The sequence below is a fragment of the Falco punctatus genome (genome assembly GCF_963210335.1).
Source record: "Falco punctatus genome assembly, chromosome: 6".
Lineage (NCBI taxonomy): Eukaryota > Metazoa > Chordata > Aves > Falconiformes > Falconidae > Falco > Falco punctatus.
Window position 1 is genome coordinate 38,981,185 of NC_137585.1, and position 22,913 is coordinate 39,004,097.

Here is a 22,913-nt window from a genome sequence, read left to right on the forward strand (position 1 = left end):
ATTTTGAAGGAGTGTTGATTCATAATTATTGATTTTTTAGGGGTTTGCAATCGTGAATTAAGGGTTATCATCATCAAAATGTCTGTGTAATTATAAAAATATCTTAAACTGTACCACTCCCATGAATGGTATGGAACATCTTTAAAATCCTGCCCTTGTTCACCTATAGGCACCTGTTCCCAAGGATGGGTGGCATTCCAAAGCAGCTGCTATCGAATGGGTAAAGAGAGCAAGCCATGGAATGTGGCACAACAAATATGTGAAATGTCTTCACGAGGGGCGCATCTTCTTGATATAGGGAATGAAGAAGAACATGGTTTTATTTTGTCTTATCTCCAGACATTTAGTCAAATAATCATGCTATGGACGGGTCTCAATGACCTAAAGGTCAGTCTATTTTATCTTCTTTGCTATTACATATATGGAAGAAGGAAAATTTTGATATGTAGAGCCCAATTCTTTGGAATAAAATAATGTCACACTGTAAATTGGTTATTTGTTTGTATAGTTGTTAGTAGTTAAAAGAGTAACCGTTATTTCTTCCTATTTAGAAACAGTGAAAATATTTAGCGGGCCATAGCTGGGAAAAAAAGGCATAGTTCATGCATAACCTGTTTAATTTTTCTTTCTGTTTGCGAGTACTTCACAGGGATATTGTTTTGCCTGTAGGTGGTGCTGTATTACCAGATTTTAAATCTTGTTCTACACGTATGTTACTATGGATATCGAAGTCTGGGGTTGGCTCTCAGTTTTGGTGCAGGTCTGAAATGTTGAGTGTTCGGCTCAGCAAGGTCTGTCCTGTATGGATGCTGGATAGGCCAGTGGAAGAAGGGATTGGAGCAAGGTATTTCTTGTAAAAAGTTTCCTACTCCTCATATTTGAGTTATGAGGGTTCTTACTAACAGCTCTGCTGTTATTAAATGACTCACTGTGATGTGGTATGTGATTTGGGAATACACAGAGATACATAAATATCTCTACAGATATAAATAAAAGTATTGGAAAAGCTCTCTGAAAATGGAGGCACTCTGCCAGAAATGGGAGATCCTGTCTTCCTGTGGTGTGACTTAGTGAAAACTTCTTTCATGGTAAGTATCAGAAGGTTGGAGAAAGCCACTGGTATTTCAATTTGGAAAATCTATACTCTGAAATTTAATTGTAATACTGTTCTATTAAAATTAATTTTAAAAGAAATTCTGTGAAAGAGAGTAAAACCCCCCTAAAATTTATTTGTAAGGGCAGGAGGTAAGTGGTAAACATGTCATAGACAGAAAATTTCTTTTTTGCAGGCTCTGTTAAATAACTTAGTGGGTCTACACAAACAAGTCAGAGTGGGGTAATATGCAAACCGAGGAAACACGGACCTGTCTAGGTTTGTGGTTAGAGATGCACTGTAACCTTCCTGGTTAGGAAAGCACGTGTAATATATGCACTTTACATGTAACAGTTTTATGCATGACATTTTAGAATAGCTGTAATTTTTACACCATAGTGATATTAATTGTAACTAACTTATTTTAGAAATAAGGTAGTATTTGTAAGAGGCTGCTAGAAATACATGCCCCATAAAAGCATGATATTTTTGCATGTTGGAAAGAGTGCTGGAAAGGTTGGGGATTTTCCTTTTATACTAATTAGACAGAAAAAAAGTTAATCGCCAGCTTGGAATTTGACTGTTAGCTAATCGTTTAATCATTACAGACATTTTTTATGTTTGTGGGAGTCTAGTCAATTAAATGAACTAGATGAGTACCTTGTTTTAAGAGTAGCAAGGGAAAATTATAAAATGCTTGTTTTCAAGCACTTCTTTCCTAAATATTTGTTCTTAATTAGTGTGTTCATGTACCATATGAACATGTTACAGTCTTTCTAAATGTCAGTGTCATAATTTGCTCTTGTTTTAGGAGAACTCCAAATTGTACTTGCACCAACTTGTACTTAACCCAGAGTTCAAAGATCATGGGGCATACACTAGGAATCACAGGACTTGTTTAAAATCTGAGATAAAAAACACAGATTCAATTATTTTTCCTTCCTCTGTTGTATTTGAACCATTAGGGAGTTAAATATCTGTTTTCAAGTTTTTTTTCCCTCCAATACCCATGGGACTTGTAATACTCAATGAAAAAACATTGAGATTATAACCTAATGAGGAGATTTCAGCCGCCTTAGGAAAACTGCCAAGCACTGGGACAGTGATAAAAATTAGTGGCATTGTGAACAGGATTAGTTCTGTAGCATTTGTGTTGTCATAGTTTCTCCTTCTTTAACCCTATTTCGATCTGTATCTGGATTCAAACCCTTCCTGGCAAGGGTGAGCATTCTTGTGAAAGACAACAGGGACCCTGGAGATGTGATGTAGGGCAGTCCACTAGGTAAGAATGAATCAACCGCTTTGGTGGCATCCTCAAATCTGTCATGACACTCTCTGCACTTCTTCAGAGTTAGGAAGTAGAAAAGGTGGTTAAAGACTGTTTACTGATGTTTCTCTTATAAGGCCTGCTAGAGACCTTTGTATCACAGTAGTATGTTGTGCCTTCCCCTGTTTGTAGTTAACTCTGGTGTCCCAGAAGACCAGTATAAGAAAAAGATATGCATTGATCTACACGGTATTTTTGAAATGGCAGTCTCGACACACAAGTCCTCCAGAAAGTCAAGTTGAATTATTTCACACTGCTGAAAATCTTTGCTGCCTTGGGAAAATGAAAGACTTATTTATTTTATTTTTTTATAAACTCAATGGATGAATTGAAAAAAATAGGCTTAGTCTCAACAAACACGATTTTTTGTTGTTTTCTCAGAGGAATGGAAAAAAAATGTTTTCCTCCTCCCCCTTCCCCTTTTGAATATCTTTCACAAAATGGGAAAGCAACAGAAGTCTTAAGTTACGTTGGTACCTCAACATTTCTCCATTACAGTACTTAAAGCATTTACTTAGACCAGGGGTCCTCGAACTTTTTAACCAGGGGGCCAGCGCAGATGCAGTGGCAGGCAGTCACCTGCGGCTGCTTGGTTTCCCCCCCAACCCCCGTCGGGGGGGTGGTGGTTCTGTAAATACCGGGGGCCGGATTGCAGACCCTGGGGGGCCGTATCCATCCCACGGGCCGTAGTTTAAGGACCCCTGACTTAGACTGTAGTACCACTGATTTGCTATGCATGAAAGCACTTATGCTAGTATACCTCCTGAGAGTGCTCCGATGTCGTGCATACATGTGTTTGGGTTTTTATTCATCCCCTGTAGATGTTAGTGCAGTGGAGACTGAAACCTGTCTCCCACTAGAGGGGTCTGCATTGCAGTGCTGTGAGCATGTTCTGCAAACATCTTTCCCGCAGAATATCATGTTACCCTAGTCTAGTATTTGTAGAGCTCTGCTGGAGAAACTGAAAGTACCTCAAAGGTTAGAAACGTCGAGTCAGGTGTGATTGAGTGTCTTAACTGGTGAGCTACCAGCAAGGGAAAGGGGGACAGACAGCATTTGCTCATCTGATTGTGAATCTAGCCCTGGATTTTTTTCAGCTAAACTTTCTTTCTTTCATACCAGATTTATTAATATTTTTGACTAACTCAATTTTTTTTAGTGAGTAACATTTGTAGAAAATTATCCATCCATGATTATTAGATTATGTGATTAATGTTGATTTTTTTTTTTTTAAAGGATTGTTTGTAATGATCAAACACTCTACATCAACCTTAGGTGGCTTATATTGTATTATGTTATTACCTTGTGATCTTTTGTAATAGAAGGGGTATAACTTTACACTGAAATATTTACTTATAAAATTAATTTGTGTAAATGAAGTGTGTAAATTTTGGATGTTTAGGAGGTACACTTCAATGAGAAAACCCTTAATTCATCAATACAATGTAAAAATACATGAAGGTTTTATTTAATTTTTTTAAATGTAGGAAGAAGGTCAGCTCTTGTGGACAAATGAATCTCCTTATCTTCTAAAGGCTGGTCTCTCAACTTTGTCAATGATACCAGAAAATGAAACTGACTGCTACGCCCTTCAGAGAGATCCTACTGGTCCAGGCTATTTCTTCACAGGATTTTTCTGCTATATACAATTACCATATATTTGTGAATACGAATGTAACTATTTGTTCCAATCTTTTGCATTTATTTTTAAAAGCCTTCCCCCAATTACATTTATATTTGAAGATATAAATATAAAAAGAGAAAAAGGTTTTCATTATTTTAATTTGTTTTTCCATTTTTTGTTGTTCTTTTTCAGTACCTCTGGTACCAGAAAACTTCACGTTTAGTGTGCGTGATGTCAATACCACTGAAGCTGTATTTATGTGGAGTAATATGGACAAGTGGCTTAAGTCAGACTTTGCACTTATAATTAAGTACTATTTTCATCAATGGAAACCATACATTCTGAATTTGCCTGTGAATACAACTCAAACAAAAATTATGCAGTTGTCTCCTGGCCTTTCCTACAGGTTTTTATTAGCAGCAAGGAACCCAGAAGGAGCACAGACTATCTTAAGTCCAATTCTGAAGGTAGAAACAAGTAAGTTACAAAAATAAAATAGCAGTAATACCCAGACAATCATACACTTTTAAATTTTTCCCTTTAATTATATTGTTCCTTGTGCTGATAATTTGTCTGAAAATTTACATAAATCTGAACATGAATTCAGAATCCAGGATTTACCAGTTTGTAGAGTGGATTCCAAGGTCTTTATTTTCCTTTTGTGCTAAAATGCTTTATTTGGCTTGATGAGGAAAAAAAAACTTGGGAGTTTTTGATTGCTGGAAGCAGAAAGCCAGCTACAAATTATGTTTCTGTGAAGTATATTTTTAAAGATCATTCTTGCCATAATTTTACTCACCGGATTCCTACTGATGTCCAAAGGTAAAGCTGGATGTTAGCAGTAAGGTATTTTTTGGCCACACTGGTGAAATGCAAAAGCATACTTTCCAATCTGAAGTAAAAGATTTTGTTGGAATAAGGAGGTTATTCCTGTATATCTGCAGTTAATATTAAGATGAGCTTTACGGTTTAAATATCCATTGTGTTTTGACCTGTTGCATGATGCAGTATGGAATGAGAAAAACTTGTGACCCAATTAACTTGTGTTAAAGTAAAGCCTATCTGAATGAAGCCAAATGAAACCTACCAGCTGGTAGAGATGAAGAATACCTTTGCATCTAAAGGTGATCAAATGAAGATGTCCTCAAGGAAAAACTACTTCATGGATACAATTTTAGGTGCAAATTTTTTTCACGTTCCTGTTTATGTGGTACTGAGAAAACAGTCTGATTTTCAGAAATTAAAAAAAACATACTGCCCTAACATTTTTACCAGTTCTCACAAGGCAGTCAAATATGAGACAGAGGTCCATTTACTTCAAGTCTGACAAAAATACAATATTTTCCTGAGGGGAAAGAAGCTGTTCCTTTTCTCCAGCAAGTACATTTTGTACAGTTCACTTCTTCTCCTGGGCTGCTTTAGTGCACTTGAAAGTCCTGTCATCTCCTGTGCCTATCAGCCTCTCTCTTCTCTAACCGGATGGTTTGTTCTCTGTGTATAAGACCTTGTAATGCAAGTTGCCTCTATAATGAAGAAAAGGTATTCCTGCTTCCTCCTATGAGAAGCGAATATGTGTTTTACCTCAGAAATCAACATTTCAGCTGCAACATTGTTATCTACAGAAGCATCATTGTCCGGGCAAGGAAAATCAGAACAATTTACTAATTATTATACTAGTGACTGAATTGTTTGAAGAGGTATAGGTGACATGTATAGAACTATTTTAAAATGATTGATAAAAACCGCATGCATTGAGCATCTTCTAAAATTCAGTGGATTTTGCCATTTAAATCATTAGGACCAGGTTTAAACCAGCTTGGGTAATTCGTAGCATTTGTCTTACAAACATCAAACTTTAATGTTTCCAATCTGACTGAAATACAAGAGAAGACCTAAGTGGGGAGACTGAGTTCTGTTTCAAGAGCTAGGTGTTTCAGAAAAATCAGACAGTAGGAATATTCCCCTGCCTACCAACATTAGATACACTATCCAAGTTACTTTGTTTTATTTGCTCTCATACTATTTAGCATGTATGTGAGTGTGTACTGTTAGCTTTTCAGGCTGTATTTAACAGAAAAATGTTACTGGTAAAAGGCATCAGAAGCTATTACCCTATTTCTATTCCTAATCTTATTCAATAGGGTCATTGCACTCCCAGAAGTTAGAGGCTACATATGTTTCATCTGCAGAAATACATTTAAAGTGGAAGCCTCCACAGCATTCATCCAGTGCTTCTTTTCATTGCTACCTCCTGAACGTTTTGGATACTGAAACCAACATCTGGAAACAGTTACTTGTTGAAAAAAGCAAGACTTCAATAGTAATAGGAAATGTAAAACCTTATCATCAGTATCAGGTATATTTACAGACCATGTCAGAGAAAGAAACTCTAGGCTGCCATGAGAAGCCTATATTAATCACAACAGGTGATGTATCCATGTTCTGTGTTTTTGGTTTTTTTTATTTCTCTAGACAGAGTTTAAACTGAAAATACAATGCACAAAAGTATTTTTAAGGCCATGTACAGGTTGCGGCTTGTTGGGATGTATTGGGGTAAAGTTGAGGGAATTCATTTCTATATTCTCTGTTTACTGATTCTAATCTTCAGAATCTTCCAAAAGGGTGGATGTACCTATCCCCTTATTTATTTGCTCATTTACCTACTTATAGCACATTAGTATTTGCTGAAGTAGTGACATCCTATTTGATAAATACTGATTTGTGGTTTGTTTATTTAATTTTAGCAAAGTAGAAACATTACCATGATGTCTCAAATTATGTAGGCAAAGACAGATTAATTTATTTTTCTAAGCATAGATAGTGTGACTCAGATTGTGTCATCTTTGTTACTCTGTATATATACAATGGAAGGGAATATGCTTGTAAAATAAGTTCCTATTTGTTATGAGAAAACAGAAAGCAGAATCTGCCTGTAACAGGTAGTTGTCTGCAAACTATTTTAAAGTAAATTGGATGAATTACTAGTCTTAAAACAATGACATTTTTAGAAGAAAAAAGAAACCAGAAGGCATCATTAGGAAGGGATTTAAATTGACAGTAAGTTTGGTCTGTGGTTTTATACTGACATTTTTTATTTTTTTTAATCAAGCTGTCAGTCCACCTACAGCTGTTTATATTCACCCAGAGGATGTACAAGAAGAGAGTGTAATTCTTCACTGGAAGCTGCCACAAGAGGCTCAGGAATCCTATATTCAAGTGAAACCTCATGCAAACATAGGTGAAACAAAGAAGATCTTATTAAACAACACAGAAGAGTTTAAGGTTGATCTCCTAATTCCTGGAATGGCTTATGAAATAGCAGTGGCAAGTGTGTATAATGGAAGTATGAGTGAACTGAAGACCGTTCAGTGCACTTTAAGTAAGACATTGTTTAATGGTGGCAACTACAGACTATTATATACACACGTCAGTCTCGTTATCGTTGCCATCATCTAACAGATTTGATAGATCAAGTCAATTTATTAGATAGCAAAGGATCAAAACTAGAGTGTAAAATGTGCTGATAATTTTTAACAGCAAAGTAGATGCTGTTAACTTTCAAAGAGGGTGCAGCCTTGGAAAATGCGTTGATAGTACTGGTAACTGTGGTGAGGACCATAGCTGGAAATCCTGTCCCCACTGACAGAAGGAATTGGGTGAATCATTGATTTGTGCTGAAATAGGAAAATATTAGAACAGTTGAAACAGATTATTTTTGGAGATGCGTTGGTTGTTCTGTGAACTGTGAGAGAGATATTACCCTATTGGTGAGAAGGTGCTGGGAAAGGACTTTAAGAGTTAGAAGCAGTGGTAGCTGAAAGGTAAAAAGTTTTACATTTTTTATCAAAGGGTCTTTCTGGTTAGTCTTAGTTTACCAAGATGTTTAAATGCTTTTGAAACATCTTTTTTTTTTTTTTTAAATGTATGAAAGGAATAGTCAGAATTTTGTTATACATGTGGTATGTAAAGGCTGCAGCTGTCAGGTTATAGATATATGAAATGCTGCCTTGTCTTTTTTTTTTTTCTAAATTATTACAGTATTTGAGAGGGTAGCAGACAGTCTTTTTTTTATTTTTTATATAAGATTAGATTTAATACCCCTTTCAAGACACAGATGACAGAGAATTCTAGATGGGATTTTTCACAGCTGTCAGAGCCAGCTGTAAGGGAAGAAAACACGTCGATATTGCATCCATGAAATGTGTCTCTCTCCATGTTCATTCGTCCACATATACCTTCATCTATATCTTTTCAGCTATCCAGATTTACTTTGTTGGTGCCGTTGTGGTTGAAAAAGTAATTCCTTGATACCTTTGGAAGCCTAACTTGCTTTGATTCGTAAATGATTTGTCAAGTGCTGCAGGATTCCAGTAATAAACACCTAAAAAGATCAGGTTGTTTAATTTTTCTGAGCTACCCTATATGGTAGCTATTTGTTTGTACTGGGCAAAAATATTTCTCAGGGCAGTTACTTAGATTTACTTTGTGGTTTTCATTTAATTTATTTTCAATTGATGTAACGTGGCATTTTTTTTTCTTCTTCTAGAGCCCAAGCCTGTTCAAATTGTAGTTCCTTATGTGTTTTATAGCAATGCTGTGGTATTATTTGTTCACATGCCCAATATTGGAGTATTTGATGGCGTATACGTTACAAGTAAAGGAGGACCTAATGTGACATTCATTTTAAAAAGCAATGGTAAAATAACAATTGAAAACCTTACTGCAGGAACAGAATATGATTTCTGCATTTCCACAAAAAGTGGGAAAATGTTGAGCTCCTTTTACCATGTATCTGGTATAAAAACATGTGAGTATTTTAAGTTTATTCCTATAAAATTGCACCATAATAAATCTTTATTTGTAGACTCTGTTAACTTTATTTTTATTACAGTGCTGTAGAAGAGATAGGCTATTTAAAAATCACATTGATATATATTTGTGTAAGCAGTTAATAATTATACAAACACTAGCTGTTTTTTAAACAAAATATAATGATTCTCTTGTAATTTCTAAACTCTCTAAATTGTATTTTTTATATCAAACCTATAAATTGTCTAGCAAATATTACAGGAGTTTAGGCTGTATTAAATTTTCCTTATGGGAAACAAGACACATTTTGACCGTTTATTTTAGCCAAGAAGATAAGTATCAATGGAGTTACTTCTGTGTCTTGAAATCAGTAAGTTTATTCCCCCAGTAATAAGTAATTAAGTAAATAATAAATGCCTTGAGTTTCCCATTTTTCAAGGCAATACATTCAATAACGAAGACATTTTTAAAGTATTAGTGAAAGGGGTTTCCTTCTAGCAAGGCCTTAAAAAAGGAATTTTAATAAGAACTTAAAAGCAGTTTGAAAATACCTGCTGAAATTCTATGTTTTGACTTTCTTATTTTTTATTATAATTATACTTCCAGGAGTTTTTATTTTCCTGTTCTATCACTTTCCTTTGAAATTATTTTCTACTCTGTTTCTTTCAGAGGAAAAATTAAGATAGGATAAAAAGGACAAAAGCAGAAAGGAGAATGAGTGCAAGACAGACAATTTCTTCCCCAAATAGTGAATATCTTGACGGCTGATTTTTCTTAAAATCATTTTGATAAAAACTTAGGTTTTGATTGATCTTATGAAAGCATTTCCTAAATTTAGTGTGAAACTGTCTTAGAACACCTAGTTTTGGTCTGTCTCTTCTGGGACCCCAAAAACTTGGAAGAAAAAAAATACTGCCCCCTCACATGTATACGGGTTTTTTTAAAAGAAGTGTAAATTTTGGTACATTCCAGCCAGAAATATCTGTGGTGGGGATGAAAGAGATGCAGAGAAGAGTGGAAGCTCCCCTGTAATGTGATCTGAATGGTATCATACAGGGCTATACTAATCAGGGATGAAATATATTTGTCTTGCCTGCTCTACCCAGTTTTTCCAAGCTGACAGTTTAGGTACATTCTGAGTGCTATGGTGGTGTCAGTGGAGGGATTAACTTCTTTCTGGAGGACTTTCCCACCTAGGAGTGTCAGCTCTATCTTCAGGAGGAAATGCCTGTTCAGCCCCATGTAATTTAAAGATAAACAAGCAAGCAACTTTTTAAAAATATTAGTAGTGTTATCTCTTTGTTCTTTCTACATTTTTCTATTTTGAAATGTCTGTGTGTTTGTTTGTATGACTGCGATCAGATTTTGTCCTCTGTTTGAATCTGTTACTGATTGTCTTCATTTTTATGTCTCTATAGGAGATATAAAAAGTCTTGGATTGAACAGTAATGTGTTTTATGTTCTTCTATAGGTCTGGCTGCTCCAGTCAATGTACGAGAAGGTAATGTTACAGACACTTCCATACAGATTGCTTGGGACCGTGCTGATGGAGATTTTCAGCAATACGAAGTTACATGTGCCAATTGTGCAAGTGCTTTCAGGGTATGTTTTTTAAAAGACTACTTGTATATAGGCAATGCAGTTATTTTCAAAGTCTTCAATTACGTAATCAGAGGTTAAATTAAAGGCTGTGTTTCCCATTAAAATAGGTGGAGGTATGATTTACATAATATAAGCAAAATTTGCAAGCAATTCTGTGAAAGCTGTATGTGGTTTTCTAGGTCCAGAAGGTCAAGCAAGAAAAAGCAACATTTTCCAACCTTACTCCTGGTAAGCTGTACAACTTTACAATTCGAACAGAAAAGGAAGGTTTCAGAGACAGTATTTTTGTGACAAAGGAAATACAGACAGGTGAGATCACAATGTTTTCAAATTCAGCGTTTGTTTTGCTGCATCTGTATGTTTTGCTTTCTGCTTGAATTTTATTTTTGTTCCTAATAGGCAAAAGTAATTCAATCATCTTTATTGTTTTCTCCTTATTCGCTTTCATTGTTATTTTCCTTATTCTTTAACTGCTTGTGTACTTTAAGAATTTGAATAGGGTCACAGTGTACAAAGGACTACCAATGTTAACTTCATAATGAATCAAGCAGGTATACAGTCGAGTAACTCATACTTGCACACTGTCTGGCTACCAACATTACAGACAACAAAATCTCTTTTCTTACGACTTCTCTTTAATGTTTGGTTTCTCACTTCAGTGCTGAGTTTGAACGCACTTAAGTGTTCATAAGTAAATTAGTTTTATGATGTTCTCTCATTGACCTCCCCTTACATCCGAACTAAATTTGGGCTTCTACATTTACATTTACTTTGGGTTAAGACATTTGATTCTCAGCAGCATAGTTGTATTTGATTCCAGTTCTTTTCCTTGCTACTAGTGGCTTCCTTCCATTGTACATGTCAAATTGTTACTTTTTTTCCTTTCTAAGTTAAGATCCCTTTAAGTCATATTTTTCTGCTGCTTTTTCTCACTCGAGCATGTATGTTCATTCTGAAGGGTTCTTTCATTTTTGGAATGACGTTTCTCCTCTCTGTCCATATCAGACTCTCTTGTAACACTATCATATTGCTTCTTTTTGATAGCACTGTGAATAAGTCTATCCAGATATCATTAGGAAGTAAGTATTCTGGCCAGTAACCTTCACATACTGTCTTGAGATAATAATTTCAGAGTTATATCAGTTCAGTCTTGCTGCTTCTTTCAATAAGCGTCATGTTCTTATTCCAGTGAATCTACATTAAGAGATGAGTCTCTGAGCTGTTCTCTTTCTCCAGTAACGTACAGTGCCATAGATACTGAGATATCCTGCTCCAATGGAAAATGGCACCTTCATCTTGGGCGTAGGGATTCATGGTGTGGGAAGAAAAGAGTTCTAGTCGTTAACTCTAGATAAAACCTGGATAGACTAGCAGTGTCACTATTCTTGGCTAGCAGACTAACTCAGCAGTGGCTCTGATGCTGTCTTCACTCTAAAGATACATCCACTATTGCATTGCTTTTTTGTTGTAAAGTTATAGCTAATAATAAACTACATAGTATCTTATCATTTAGAGGCAGAACAAGGAAAGATCTTGCTAGTATAGGAAAACTATGCCTCAAAAACATTTTTGGATTCTTTCAAGGATTCATCAAATACGTGGTAAAGGAGATATGATTGATAGCAGCCTGTCTTTTAAATTGACCTAACGTCAGGGAATAGAAGATAAACATAATTTTCACAGTGGAGGGAAGCTGTCAGAAGACTTCTAGGACTTTTTCTGTCCAACACATTCATAAATGATCTAGAAGAGTGAGCACACACAGCAATGACAGTTTGCTGATGTAAGGTTACTTAGAATAGTAAAGATGAGAACTAGCAAACAGTAACTGTGGAGAAGACTGAGTATGCCTCAGTGGCTGGATGTTAAAATGTCAGATACAGTTCAGCATAAATAAGCGTAAAGTGATACACAAGGCAAAAATAACCCAAACTTCACACATACATGGTGAGCTCTGAGCTGCTTGTTCTCTCTGGAGCAATATCTTGAGAATATTATGGGTAGTTCCGTGAAAAAAATAAAATAAAATCAACAGATTGCTCAGCAGCAGAGTAAAAAGCAGCTGGGATGTTAGGAGAGATTATAGGACAAAACAGAAAACATCGCTGTATTGTCTATAGGAATTCAGGTACTCTTGGCTCTTGAATACAGCATGCAGTTCTGGTGCTGTTAGGCTGTATGATAACAGTTCACCTGCACATCCACAAAGGTGCCCAGAGAGGCAATGGCAAGAATGGTAGCCCGCATAATACCCTGTGAGGCTACTCCAAGGCCCATCACAGGAGCAATTCAAAGGTCCATCTCCAACAGCCCAGAGGAACACAGTGGCAAGCAGGAACCCTAACTACAGACTCCTGAGGAACAGACAGCCTGTCCAGGTCCTTCCCAGGGCTCTCAGCCTCACCCCTGTGTCCAAGTATGGAGCCCATCCAGACAGATCATCAGGAGGAGCTCTCTGGATCACGTTTTGTGCTAAGGGGGATTACTGCCTAGGCGTGTAGGACATGTTATGGGATGCCATGGAAAAGCAGTTTGGGATTGCACAGGGCTTATTATGGGATGCTTGAGGGAGGAGTCAAAGGCAGGAAAAGGGAGGGGTGATTTGGGGAAAAACAAGTCTGGGAAAATAGAGGGCTAAGGGGATAAAAATGACTCATCACATGTAAATGTCTGACTGTGCCCTGCACCTGATCAGCACAATCTGTCTGTCTTATTACATCCTTTTCTAACTCCCTCCTATTCTGTGTGCGCAAGTGTGTACAGGAGCATGAGTGCTGCAGTTGGGGTTGTGCCACAAGTCATAGGGCCCTTGTGTCTGTGGTACAGCATCTAGAGTGAGTGTGGATGTGTGAGTGAGTGTGTGCGTGCTAGTGAGATCCAGCTGGACAAGTTGGTCGGTAGGTCAAGTGGCCTAGGAGCAAGGGAGTGGTTGGGCCAGCTCTGGGTGTGAGAGCATCTGTGTATCCCTAAGGGTGAGAGCACAGGGTGGGTCACCTGTTGGGACCTGGAAAGTCCTGGTGAGCTCTGTGTGTGTGCCAGCAACTGAGGAGACTGGGATCCAAGGGCATCTACTGGTCAGCCTGAGTGTCTGAGCCCAACTGCTGGGGAGATCCGCATTGTATGTATGTATATAAGTATTCTCACTAGTGGACCTCCAGTCCCAGCTGGAGAGGCGAGCAGGATGAGGCTGTTGGTGCTGTCTGTGTTTGTGTGAGTGCTCTGAGTGTCTGTCTGTGATCTGTGTGGCCAGCCACATATATGTGTATACATGTGGTGTATATATGTGTTCTGTGTGTGTGTGCCTGCTGGGAATACAGCTTCAGCCTTGCTACAGGTTGGGCCTGGCAACATGACCTCTCAGGCTGTTGGATCTGGCGTTTTATATTTTCCTCTAACAGGTCCCTAATATGAAAAAAGTAAAGCATAGTTGATGCAATCAAAAAGGTTCATAGAAGGGCATCAAGTGTGATCAAAGATATGTAATGTTTTAAATTTAAGGAACCACCGAGCTAAAACTGAGACAAGAGCAATGATGTAATGTAAAATCACTTGTGAAAGGATAAGTCTTGGAGAGGTAGTTATGGAGTGAGTAAGAAATGATAGTTCACTGACATTTCTGTTACAAGAACTAAGGACTTGAAAGTAGAAGAGAGCAAGTAGAAAACAAGCAAAAGGTAATGGATGTTTGTCAGATTTATAGGTAAATTGCAGAACTTATGGCCACATATTTTGTGTGATGATTGTGGTTGTAGGTTCAAGTGGAGACTGAAGACATTCATAAAAGAGAAATCTGCCGAGGTTTACTAAATTCTCAGAAATCACCTTTGGTTCAGGAAATCCTTGGGCTGCAAACTGCAGTCTAGCAGGTTACCGAAGGGGATTATCATTCTATGCAAATCTTGCTTTTCTGTGGATACATGCTCTTGGCCACTGTTGAATACAAGCTACTGTGCTAGTGGGGACTTTGATCTCAGCCCAGTATGTTATCTCTTAAAGTGACATTTCTTGAGGAATCGTCCAATTCTAAGGAACTCCATATCAGTGAGGTCAGAACTGCATGAAGTAGCATTACAGAGCAGCCAGCAGTTTGGCTCTGGATCTTGTGGATAATGGAAGTCCCTATACATGGTACCCCAATGGTATTAGTCTGTGTGTCCTTGAGACAAGCAAGGACCTGACATAACTTTTGCGGAGTTTTCGTTGCATTCAGATGAATCCTGTGGTAAAGTAATGTATTTTAAATGTATTTTTAAAGTAATGCATTTTTTTTATTGTCACACAGTACCAAGCGCAGTTAAGTATCTGAACTACAGCAGAGACTCTGAATCAATAGCTGTTACCTGGCCACCAGCCCAAAATATGTTTGATGGATATGTTCTTTCAATAAACAGTAAGGTCTTCAGTGAGGACAAAATGTTGCCTTCTGGTGTAAGGTATGAGGATTGCATTTGAAAAATAACTGACATGAACTCAAAATGGATGTTTCACTGTATATTTGAAATACCTAGCCTGCAGCATTACCTATATGTGATATGTATTTGATGTTTTAGTTGATATACATTACTATACCCATGTGAAAAAAGATGATTTTAAGAATTGCATTTTTTAACAAATTATCTCATATAATGTGTTTGTGCAAAGGATTTAAGATAAAATACTGCACTGGAGTCTGGATGTTTAATCTTTTAAGACTTTCTAGTACTTGAACTTGCTGTGAACTATAGCGTGATGCATCCTATTTAAGATTTTATCACACTAAAATAGTTTTTGACCGACAGCATATACACATGTATACACACATCATGCATAAATAACATCCATAATACTATAAGGAATCAACATCCGAAGATACATGCATTTTTTAAATCTTAAAGAACACAATATCTTTTTTTTTAATCTTTGTAGAATGTCCAGATTTGAGAGTCTTCTGCCAGGCACTGATTTCTTAATCAGTATTGTGACAACCAATGGATTAAAAAGAAGTCACCCCACCATCCTCAAGATTAGCACCTGTAGGTTTATGGCTTATTAATAATTTTTCACGATTTCAGATAATTAGGGTCGTTACAATTTAAAGTGTTGTCTAAGGAAAGCTATTCCTTATTAAATCAAGGCGTTTTAAAAATGGCTAGATTTTCAATCTAAGCATCCTTGAAAGTTGTAAAGTAAATAAAAGCTTTTACAACACAAACAATTTTCCTCTGTAGTCAATGGGATTATGCCAATAACTGAATTACCATTAATGTTAAGTTGATAAACCTTTTCCGTAAAAACTTACATTTATTTTATTTCTGATTCTATTGCTAATATGTAGTAATTTATTATATGTTCTTCTTAAGTACAAAATGAAATCTGAATGAATTACAGCAGTGTCTTCTGTAGATGTTAATTTCCTTCAAATTAATATAGACTATTTTGATATTAAATTTTGCATCTACTCCTGTCTTCTCCTCAGATCCTGATCCACCATCAGATTTACAGGTGTTTGAAGGAGAAAATATGGTCTATTTTTCTTGGAAACCACCAAGAGGAGGATTTGATATGTTTCAGGTGAGATAAGAATGGGAAGAAACCAATGCAGCACATTTTTCTTTTTTTTTTTTTTTTTTTTTGTAACTTTTCAATGAAATTATCATCTTGTATGTACTGTAAGCCCAACAATAAATATTTATCTTTATAACCCACATAAGTATGAGAGGGAAATAGTGCTAGGGGAGAATATCAGCTAAACACATACTTCATATTACATAACACTTTTTGTGTAAATTACAATATTTTATATAAAATTGTGCTTTTAAGAGCTTTCAAAAACTGATTTTTCAGCTAGCATGCAATTAAAAAAAAAGATTACAGGTTAAGGATTGAGTGCAACTGCAATGTAATCTTGTTTTCTTAGTTTTCCAAATTTTTAATACAAACTAATTAATTGCAAGGTAAAAAAATAATTATGTATAGAAGGATCTAAATGTTTTTATTAGAAAGTTAGAGAATTAAACTTTTTCTTTAAACATAGCAATTTACAAAGCAAAACTGCAAATATTTGATATCTCCCATACCCTCCCAACCTTGGGCACTAAATACTTCAGGCATTTCCTAAGTGATAGATTGAAACTGGACATAAATAAGAAAAACAGGGACTATTTTTCCTGAATTTGTTTAATCCTTTATACTTCACGATTTTGTTATGCCCTCTTCAGAAGAGTACATCGGTATTCTTTAGGTTCTTGTGGCAGTAGAAATAGCTAGTACTTCCCTATTGCCCTATTTTCCCAATTCTCCTCCCCATCCCACTGTGGGGGGAGTGAGCAAGCAGCTGCATGGTACTTGGCTGCCAGCTGAGGTTAAACCATGACACCTCTTCACCATACCCATACCTTTCATGATTTTTATAAACTTTAATTTCTCAATTGTCTTTTGCGCAGTATTATGTGGAAGCTGTTCTACATCTCTTATTATTTTTTTCTTTAATTTTTCTAATCCTTTGATATCCTTCTTGAGTTAGGGTGTTCACCTAGGATGTGGGTGCATGATGGAGTTGTCCAATGGTCAGTAGTGTTGTCTGTTTTGCTTCCTATTCCCTTCCTAGGCAATATCATGCTGTCTACATTTCTGACTACTGTCAGACTTTTTTAAAAACCTCTTGTGTGGACATTTCAATTTCAGACAACTCAATTTGACTCAAAATTCGTAGTTCATTAATAATGATTCTGTTGTGGGAACATCCTTGACCACTGAAACAAATAATTCAGTTACTATTTCTCATATGGGCTTGTCTATACTGAATGCTCCCTTTGGTCAGCTAGTGGCCTCCCCAACACATAGATAAGCTTATTCTGTGTTTAAATTATCATTTTAATTTGTTGTTATACTATTGTCAATTTGCTCTTCAGTCTCTTTTGGTCTGTTGATGTATATTTCTGCTCTGCTCTGCTTCCCTGTGCTTCTTAAGTTCACTTGCATGTATTAGACAAGTTTATCGTTATTATTTTTCTTATTTTGACATGACCTCCAGTTTTTAAGTCAATCTTTTCTTAAAGTAATCTGCTTTACTCTTCAAATGGTTTTGCTATTTTCACATTCCTTCCAGGAACTTTTTGATTGGTGTATTATGTATTAAAGTTGCATGTCAATGTTTTTCATACCATGACACTTTTGACTGCTTCTCATAATTTCCAGTAATTTGTTTGCTCATTTTTATTTCTCCTTTTCTAATGAAATGCCACTGTGCTGGACTTTTTATTTCTATTCATACAAGGAATCTGAGTACTAATATTTCATGGTTGGTATTACAGAGCGGCTCTTCCGCATTTGTAGTTTGAACCATACCCTTTGCAACACTTAGTGCAAAATCTAGTTATTTCTGTTCTTTCAGTTTTCTGATCAGAAACAATCCACTACGACATCTAAATACTTCATCTGCTTATGATGTTTCACTACAATATTCAACCACTCTCTCTTTTGTAGCCTGTCTTTTGCAGTGTGTCTTGTATTATCTTTTGCATTTTGCAGTCACTGCGTGTCTGCAAATACAGTCATGCAGTCAATAAAACTTCTTGATAGTAAACTGTTCTCTAAACATGTCATTTGAATCAATAAAGATTTCAAGGTATAGCCTTGTATAGTTAACTTACTTGACTAGGATATTCTTCAGTATGTAGCACTACTATGAAACAAAGTACTTTGCTTTAATGGTCTTACACAGTTTATACCCCAATATTACAACATCCAATTCTTTTCCTCCCCCTTCCCTGTGACTTTGATTATATCCTTACCTAAAACTTGAAATCTGAGTATTCTTAGTATAGGTTCCTGACATTTCTTCTTTCTTCCTTATGTAAAGCTGCATTTATCTGAGTGAGTAAGAACAGGCAGTTAACCTACCACAGCACTATTTGCTCATGTAGCCTGGAGTATTTCTTACAAATTTTACAATTAAATTGAGTGAGGTCATTCATGTTTTGAACCAGTTTAGATATAATTTTGTGTGTGTCAGGTTATTTTTACCATCCTGTGGAAAGTACTTGTCATCTGTAATATTGATCTTTATGGCATGGTATTATTGTTCAGCATCTCATAGAGCAAGCAGCCACATTAGACAGTGCTTTGTCTGAATAAAGGAGCTTGTCTTTAAATCTTTAATGAGAAAGGCTTCAGTAGACTGGTTGCTTAGTAAAGTGCACCTGCATAAAAGGGATCATTTTACTAATCATTTAAAATTAATTATCCCAGCTCACCAACTTTCTATGCAATATATTGTAGTTTGTAGAGCGAGGAGTGCACAAAAGGTACTTTCCTAACTTGTTTATACTAGATGTAAATTAATATATAGCTTTGCTTCTAGTTATTTGCAGTGTAGTAATTCTAATAAGGTGATGACAGTCTTCCAAGATTTAAGTGTGTATGGACAGGTATTGTGTGGGTAAAATACACAAAAGGGAATTGGATCATTCCTCCCCAAATGAATAGCAGCTGAAGCAAAGTGCTTTAAGGTCATTGCCATGTGTAGACTATTCCTGTTCTGCTGGAGGAAATCACTGGTGGCAGGACCTGGGACACACTGGTGTAGGAAGTTGCAAATCTTTGATCTCTGAGTACTAATTGCCACATCTGAGAAACTCATGTGTATGTGCTGGGGATGCTTGTCTAGAGCCCTCCTCTTCAGGGCAGACACGGTGTGCATCTTGCCTTTCACTAGTGCAGATAGGAAACAGTCTGCAGTAACAGATTTCTATGTCCACAGAAAAGACTACAATGGGATTTTTTTTTCTCACCTTAGAGTAGTCTGGGAGGTCAGAAAGAGTCCTCACAGCCTCTGGGAGTTAAATGCCCAAATTTCAGTTACTTGGTACCTCCAGCAGTTTTATTCTCTGCAATGGCTTTAAACAAATGAGTTTTTAAGGTATACCAGTGAGCAGTTATGAGTGGATGATTCCTTGGGACTCTTTTCGGGATCTCAGCTCTGAATGGTGCATACATGTTTTTTTGGTTGGTGGTAGGTTTTGTTTGATTTTGTATGTTCGGGTTGTTTTGTTGTGGTTTTGTTTTGGGTTTTTTTTTTTTGTTTGTTTTGGTTTGTTGTTTGGGGTTTTTTTGGGGTTTTTTTTTTTGTTGTTTTGCCAGAAAGCTACAGAGATTTTGGAATTGTCTCCATTTTAGAATAAAAAAATCTTTTATCTCATCCTGTTGATTAATCCTTAGGCTGCTCTTCTACCCCTTGGCTATTATTTTTTCTATCTTGTAGTTAATTGTACAGCTCATCAGTACAGCTGTTAGATTGAGCAGTCAGAGTACACTTTAATATCCTCCTTCTGCTTCCACTGCTTTCACCATGGGGCAATTAAGGAATCTTACATTAAGTAGTGAGTCAACCTTGTGGAACATAATATAAAGCTTAAGCCATATTCTTGATTCTTTTTTTGTCTTTAAAATGTGGAAAATATTGTCAGTATTTTTGTGTAAAACAAGTAGTTGGAATCTCTGAACATTATTTTATGAAGTGAAATAGTCTGATATCAGAAAATGTGTTTCTTCCATAGCTTTCATATTGTCTGATGAATAATAAAAAACAGCTTACCAGAACTGTTCATGACACCAGAGCTATAGTGAGAAATCTGGCCCCTGGGACAGAATACTTTTTTCAGTTAAGGACAGTTAAAGGCTTGGATTCTTCTGTGGCTGTGGAGAAAACAGTTTTCACAAGTAAGGAAATACCTTATAACTTGTCTTTTTTTTTCTTTTTGAAAAACAGTAAATGTTCAGAGACATGTAAATCATTGTATGGAAGTGAATCAAAAGGGTCACACAGTTCAAAATGAAACTTTAACTTGGGGGGGCAATTTCTGCTTAAACAGGAGCCTTGTATGTAACTTGCTGGGTTGAAGTTGAGGAGTGTAGACATAGTTGCAGATATTTGAAAAGAGGTGGACTCTCAAAATTCTTCATGCTCTAGCAGAAGAAGATCTTGCCAGGATAGCCTCCTATACTTTAAGAATTACCTTGCGATGTTGTTTACAATTGTTTCTGCATCTCCTAAAGCCCATGATCCAAAATTGGAGGATTGCTCCTGTACAAGGCCACAGAATACTTAATAACAATTGTACTTCAGATAGCTTAACATGGTCCAGAAGATTAACAGAAGATTGCATTCATTTTCTGTCTCTGAGCAAACATGTTTTTTTCAATGCTGCTGTCATACAGCATAAAAAGAGGATAATTTCTTTGTGGCAGAGCTTTGAAGCAACAGGTTTATAGACCCCAGATCTGGTCCTGCAGATTCTTGTTAATGAAAATTGCAGTGGAATAGTCATCATCACAGTCCTGAAGGTGCTTTTTACCCTGAAGCAAATGTTCTTGAGTATGGTGGCTGAGTCCAGTATATGGCTAGGTTACGGAGAGTTTATCCCATCATTTTAATCACAAACCTTTAGTTTTTTTCATGCTGAATAAGCCAGCCCTTAATGGAATTATGCTAATAACTATTTTCCAGAAAGCTTCAAGCAAGATAAATCAATAATCTGGAAGATTCATTTTTTAGAAGGAATGGAAACATTTTTCTTTTCTAACTGTGGCTGTGCTACAGAAATTAATGGAGGTCTTACTTGTAAATGATTATCTGTAATTTAGGAATCTTAATATAACTAAAAGGAATATTTAAAAAGGAAAAAAGGAACAATCACTGAGGCTATGAAATTTACTGTATCTCTAAGTGAACGAATGAACAGTTTTCTAAAATTATATGGCCTATGATGTATTATAGAAAACTTAACTGAATAAACTCTCCACTATTTACAAAGTGTTCTGTTCTCATTCTGTTTCAGCAGTGAGCAATGTTACTATTACAGAAGATCTCATAAGTCTGGAATTTTCTTTCATAAATTACATAGTGCACACAGGAGACGCATCCCCAGATTTTACCCTCTGCAGCATAATGACAGTGTTAGCTATATATCCATACAAACATACTTCTAAAATTTGTATGAGTATTTTATGATGCTGTAAACCCTCAAATCATTTAAGTAAAAACCATCTATTTTTAAAAGGTGGTACTTTTCTTGCATTTTAAGGGCTATGCATTAATTTTTTCTTTATTAATCTGAATAATTTTCACTGTAGAACCAGCTGGGATATGTGGTCTGACATTAAAAATGGTTAATACTTCCTCTGCAACTTTAATGTGGAATCCAACCAAGACTAATTTTACTTCTTATAAAGCATCTTTATCAAACAACACCTTTATAAACAAGTTCAAGATTCCAGCAGAACTGACTGACTTCAGTGTTACAGACCTGACTGCTGGGGGCATTTATAATTTCACATTGCAAAGACTAAGAGGAAATATAGAAGGACCTTCTGCTTTCATTGAAATTGTAACAGGTCTGTATGGTTTCTTGCTTTCTCTCCTTGCCAGTGAATGGTAGCTGTCAGTAACAATGCACATGTGGCTTGGTACATATCACTTGTAATAACATTGGAATTTCAAGAGATTTTGCATATAATAGTTTGCTGTGGTTATAGACATACGTTACTCACACCCTATTCAACCTGCATCTAGTGATATGCTGCTGGAAACATAATTTCATTAGCTGTGCTGCATTTCTTTTGACCATTTTTAGTATTTTCATTATTTTTCAGGTCTTGCCTTGTAAAGAGTTACACATTAGATGAGTTTTACCTTACATGATTTCAGTTAAAAGGTTTACAAATATTTGTAGAGTTAAGATTATAGATTGTAAACTACTCCATTCAAGGACTGTTTCTTATTAGATTTCTGTTTAAAACAGTGGAGTAAAATCTCAATCTTGAAACGTGTGTCTGCACTTTACTGTAATGTATTAATGTAAAATACAGATTAAATTTAAAGAGCAGAAATATGCACCAGAACTACCTCCACTGATGTTTTTTACTGCTTTCTTATAATATATTTTATAGGGATTTTTGTGGCAATGAAATGGTGGTATGAGAGAGACTTGCAAAGTGCTGGAAGTTGTCATTGATTGACTACTTTGACCAAATGTCATGACATTTGTATGTCTGCTTTTGGGATCAGTGCTTGACAAAATGTTGGTGCCTTAGGGGGACTGAAGCAAGAGGTCAAAGAAAGCCTTTAAAATAAAGTGATGTAGGGGTGAAAACTCTTACACTTGTCTTAAGGTAATATCTTGAGGATAAATTTAATAAGAAAAAATCTTGTATGTCTTTTAAAGTTTAAACTAGGACTGCAATGCTAGAATACTTCAATTGCAACTTACATTTTTTTTTCTAATGTAGGGAAAATTTAAGTCAATTTGGTTGACTTATTTGCACTTCCATTTACCTAAACATAATGAGATAACATTGCGATGCTGAGCCTGCTGATCTATAAATCCAGATTTTGGGGACTTAAGAAATCATGATACACATTGTTGTATTTTGCACTTCATATTCACTGATGTATCTACTCCACCTCAACTAATTTTCAG

At 36.1% G+C, this 22,913-nt stretch overlaps 1 protein-coding gene across 1 annotated transcript in view; it reads left to right on the plus strand.

Annotated features, from left to right (window-relative positions):
* PTPRQ (protein tyrosine phosphatase receptor type Q) overlaps positions 1-22,913 on the plus strand; it is a 176,051-nt gene that overhangs the window by 30,553 nt on the left and 122,585 nt on the right. Inside the window, exons 6-18 of the mRNA XM_080393299.1 lie at positions 170-387; positions 3,908-4,094; positions 4,237-4,521; positions 6,186-6,470; positions 7,154-7,423; positions 8,591-8,851; positions 10,325-10,455; positions 10,635-10,764; positions 14,738-14,888; positions 15,361-15,467; positions 15,911-16,005; positions 19,992-20,154; positions 21,568-21,828. Coding sequence (XP_080249425.1) covers positions 170-387; positions 3,908-4,094; positions 4,237-4,521; positions 6,186-6,470; positions 7,154-7,423; positions 8,591-8,851; positions 10,325-10,455; positions 10,635-10,764; positions 14,738-14,888; positions 15,361-15,467; positions 15,911-16,005; positions 19,992-20,154; positions 21,568-21,828 — 2,544 coding nt within the window. The remainder of the gene's footprint in view (positions 1-169; positions 388-3,907; positions 4,095-4,236; positions 4,522-6,185; positions 6,471-7,153; positions 7,424-8,590; positions 8,852-10,324; positions 10,456-10,634; positions 10,765-14,737; positions 14,889-15,360; positions 15,468-15,910; positions 16,006-19,991; positions 20,155-21,567; positions 21,829-22,913) is intronic.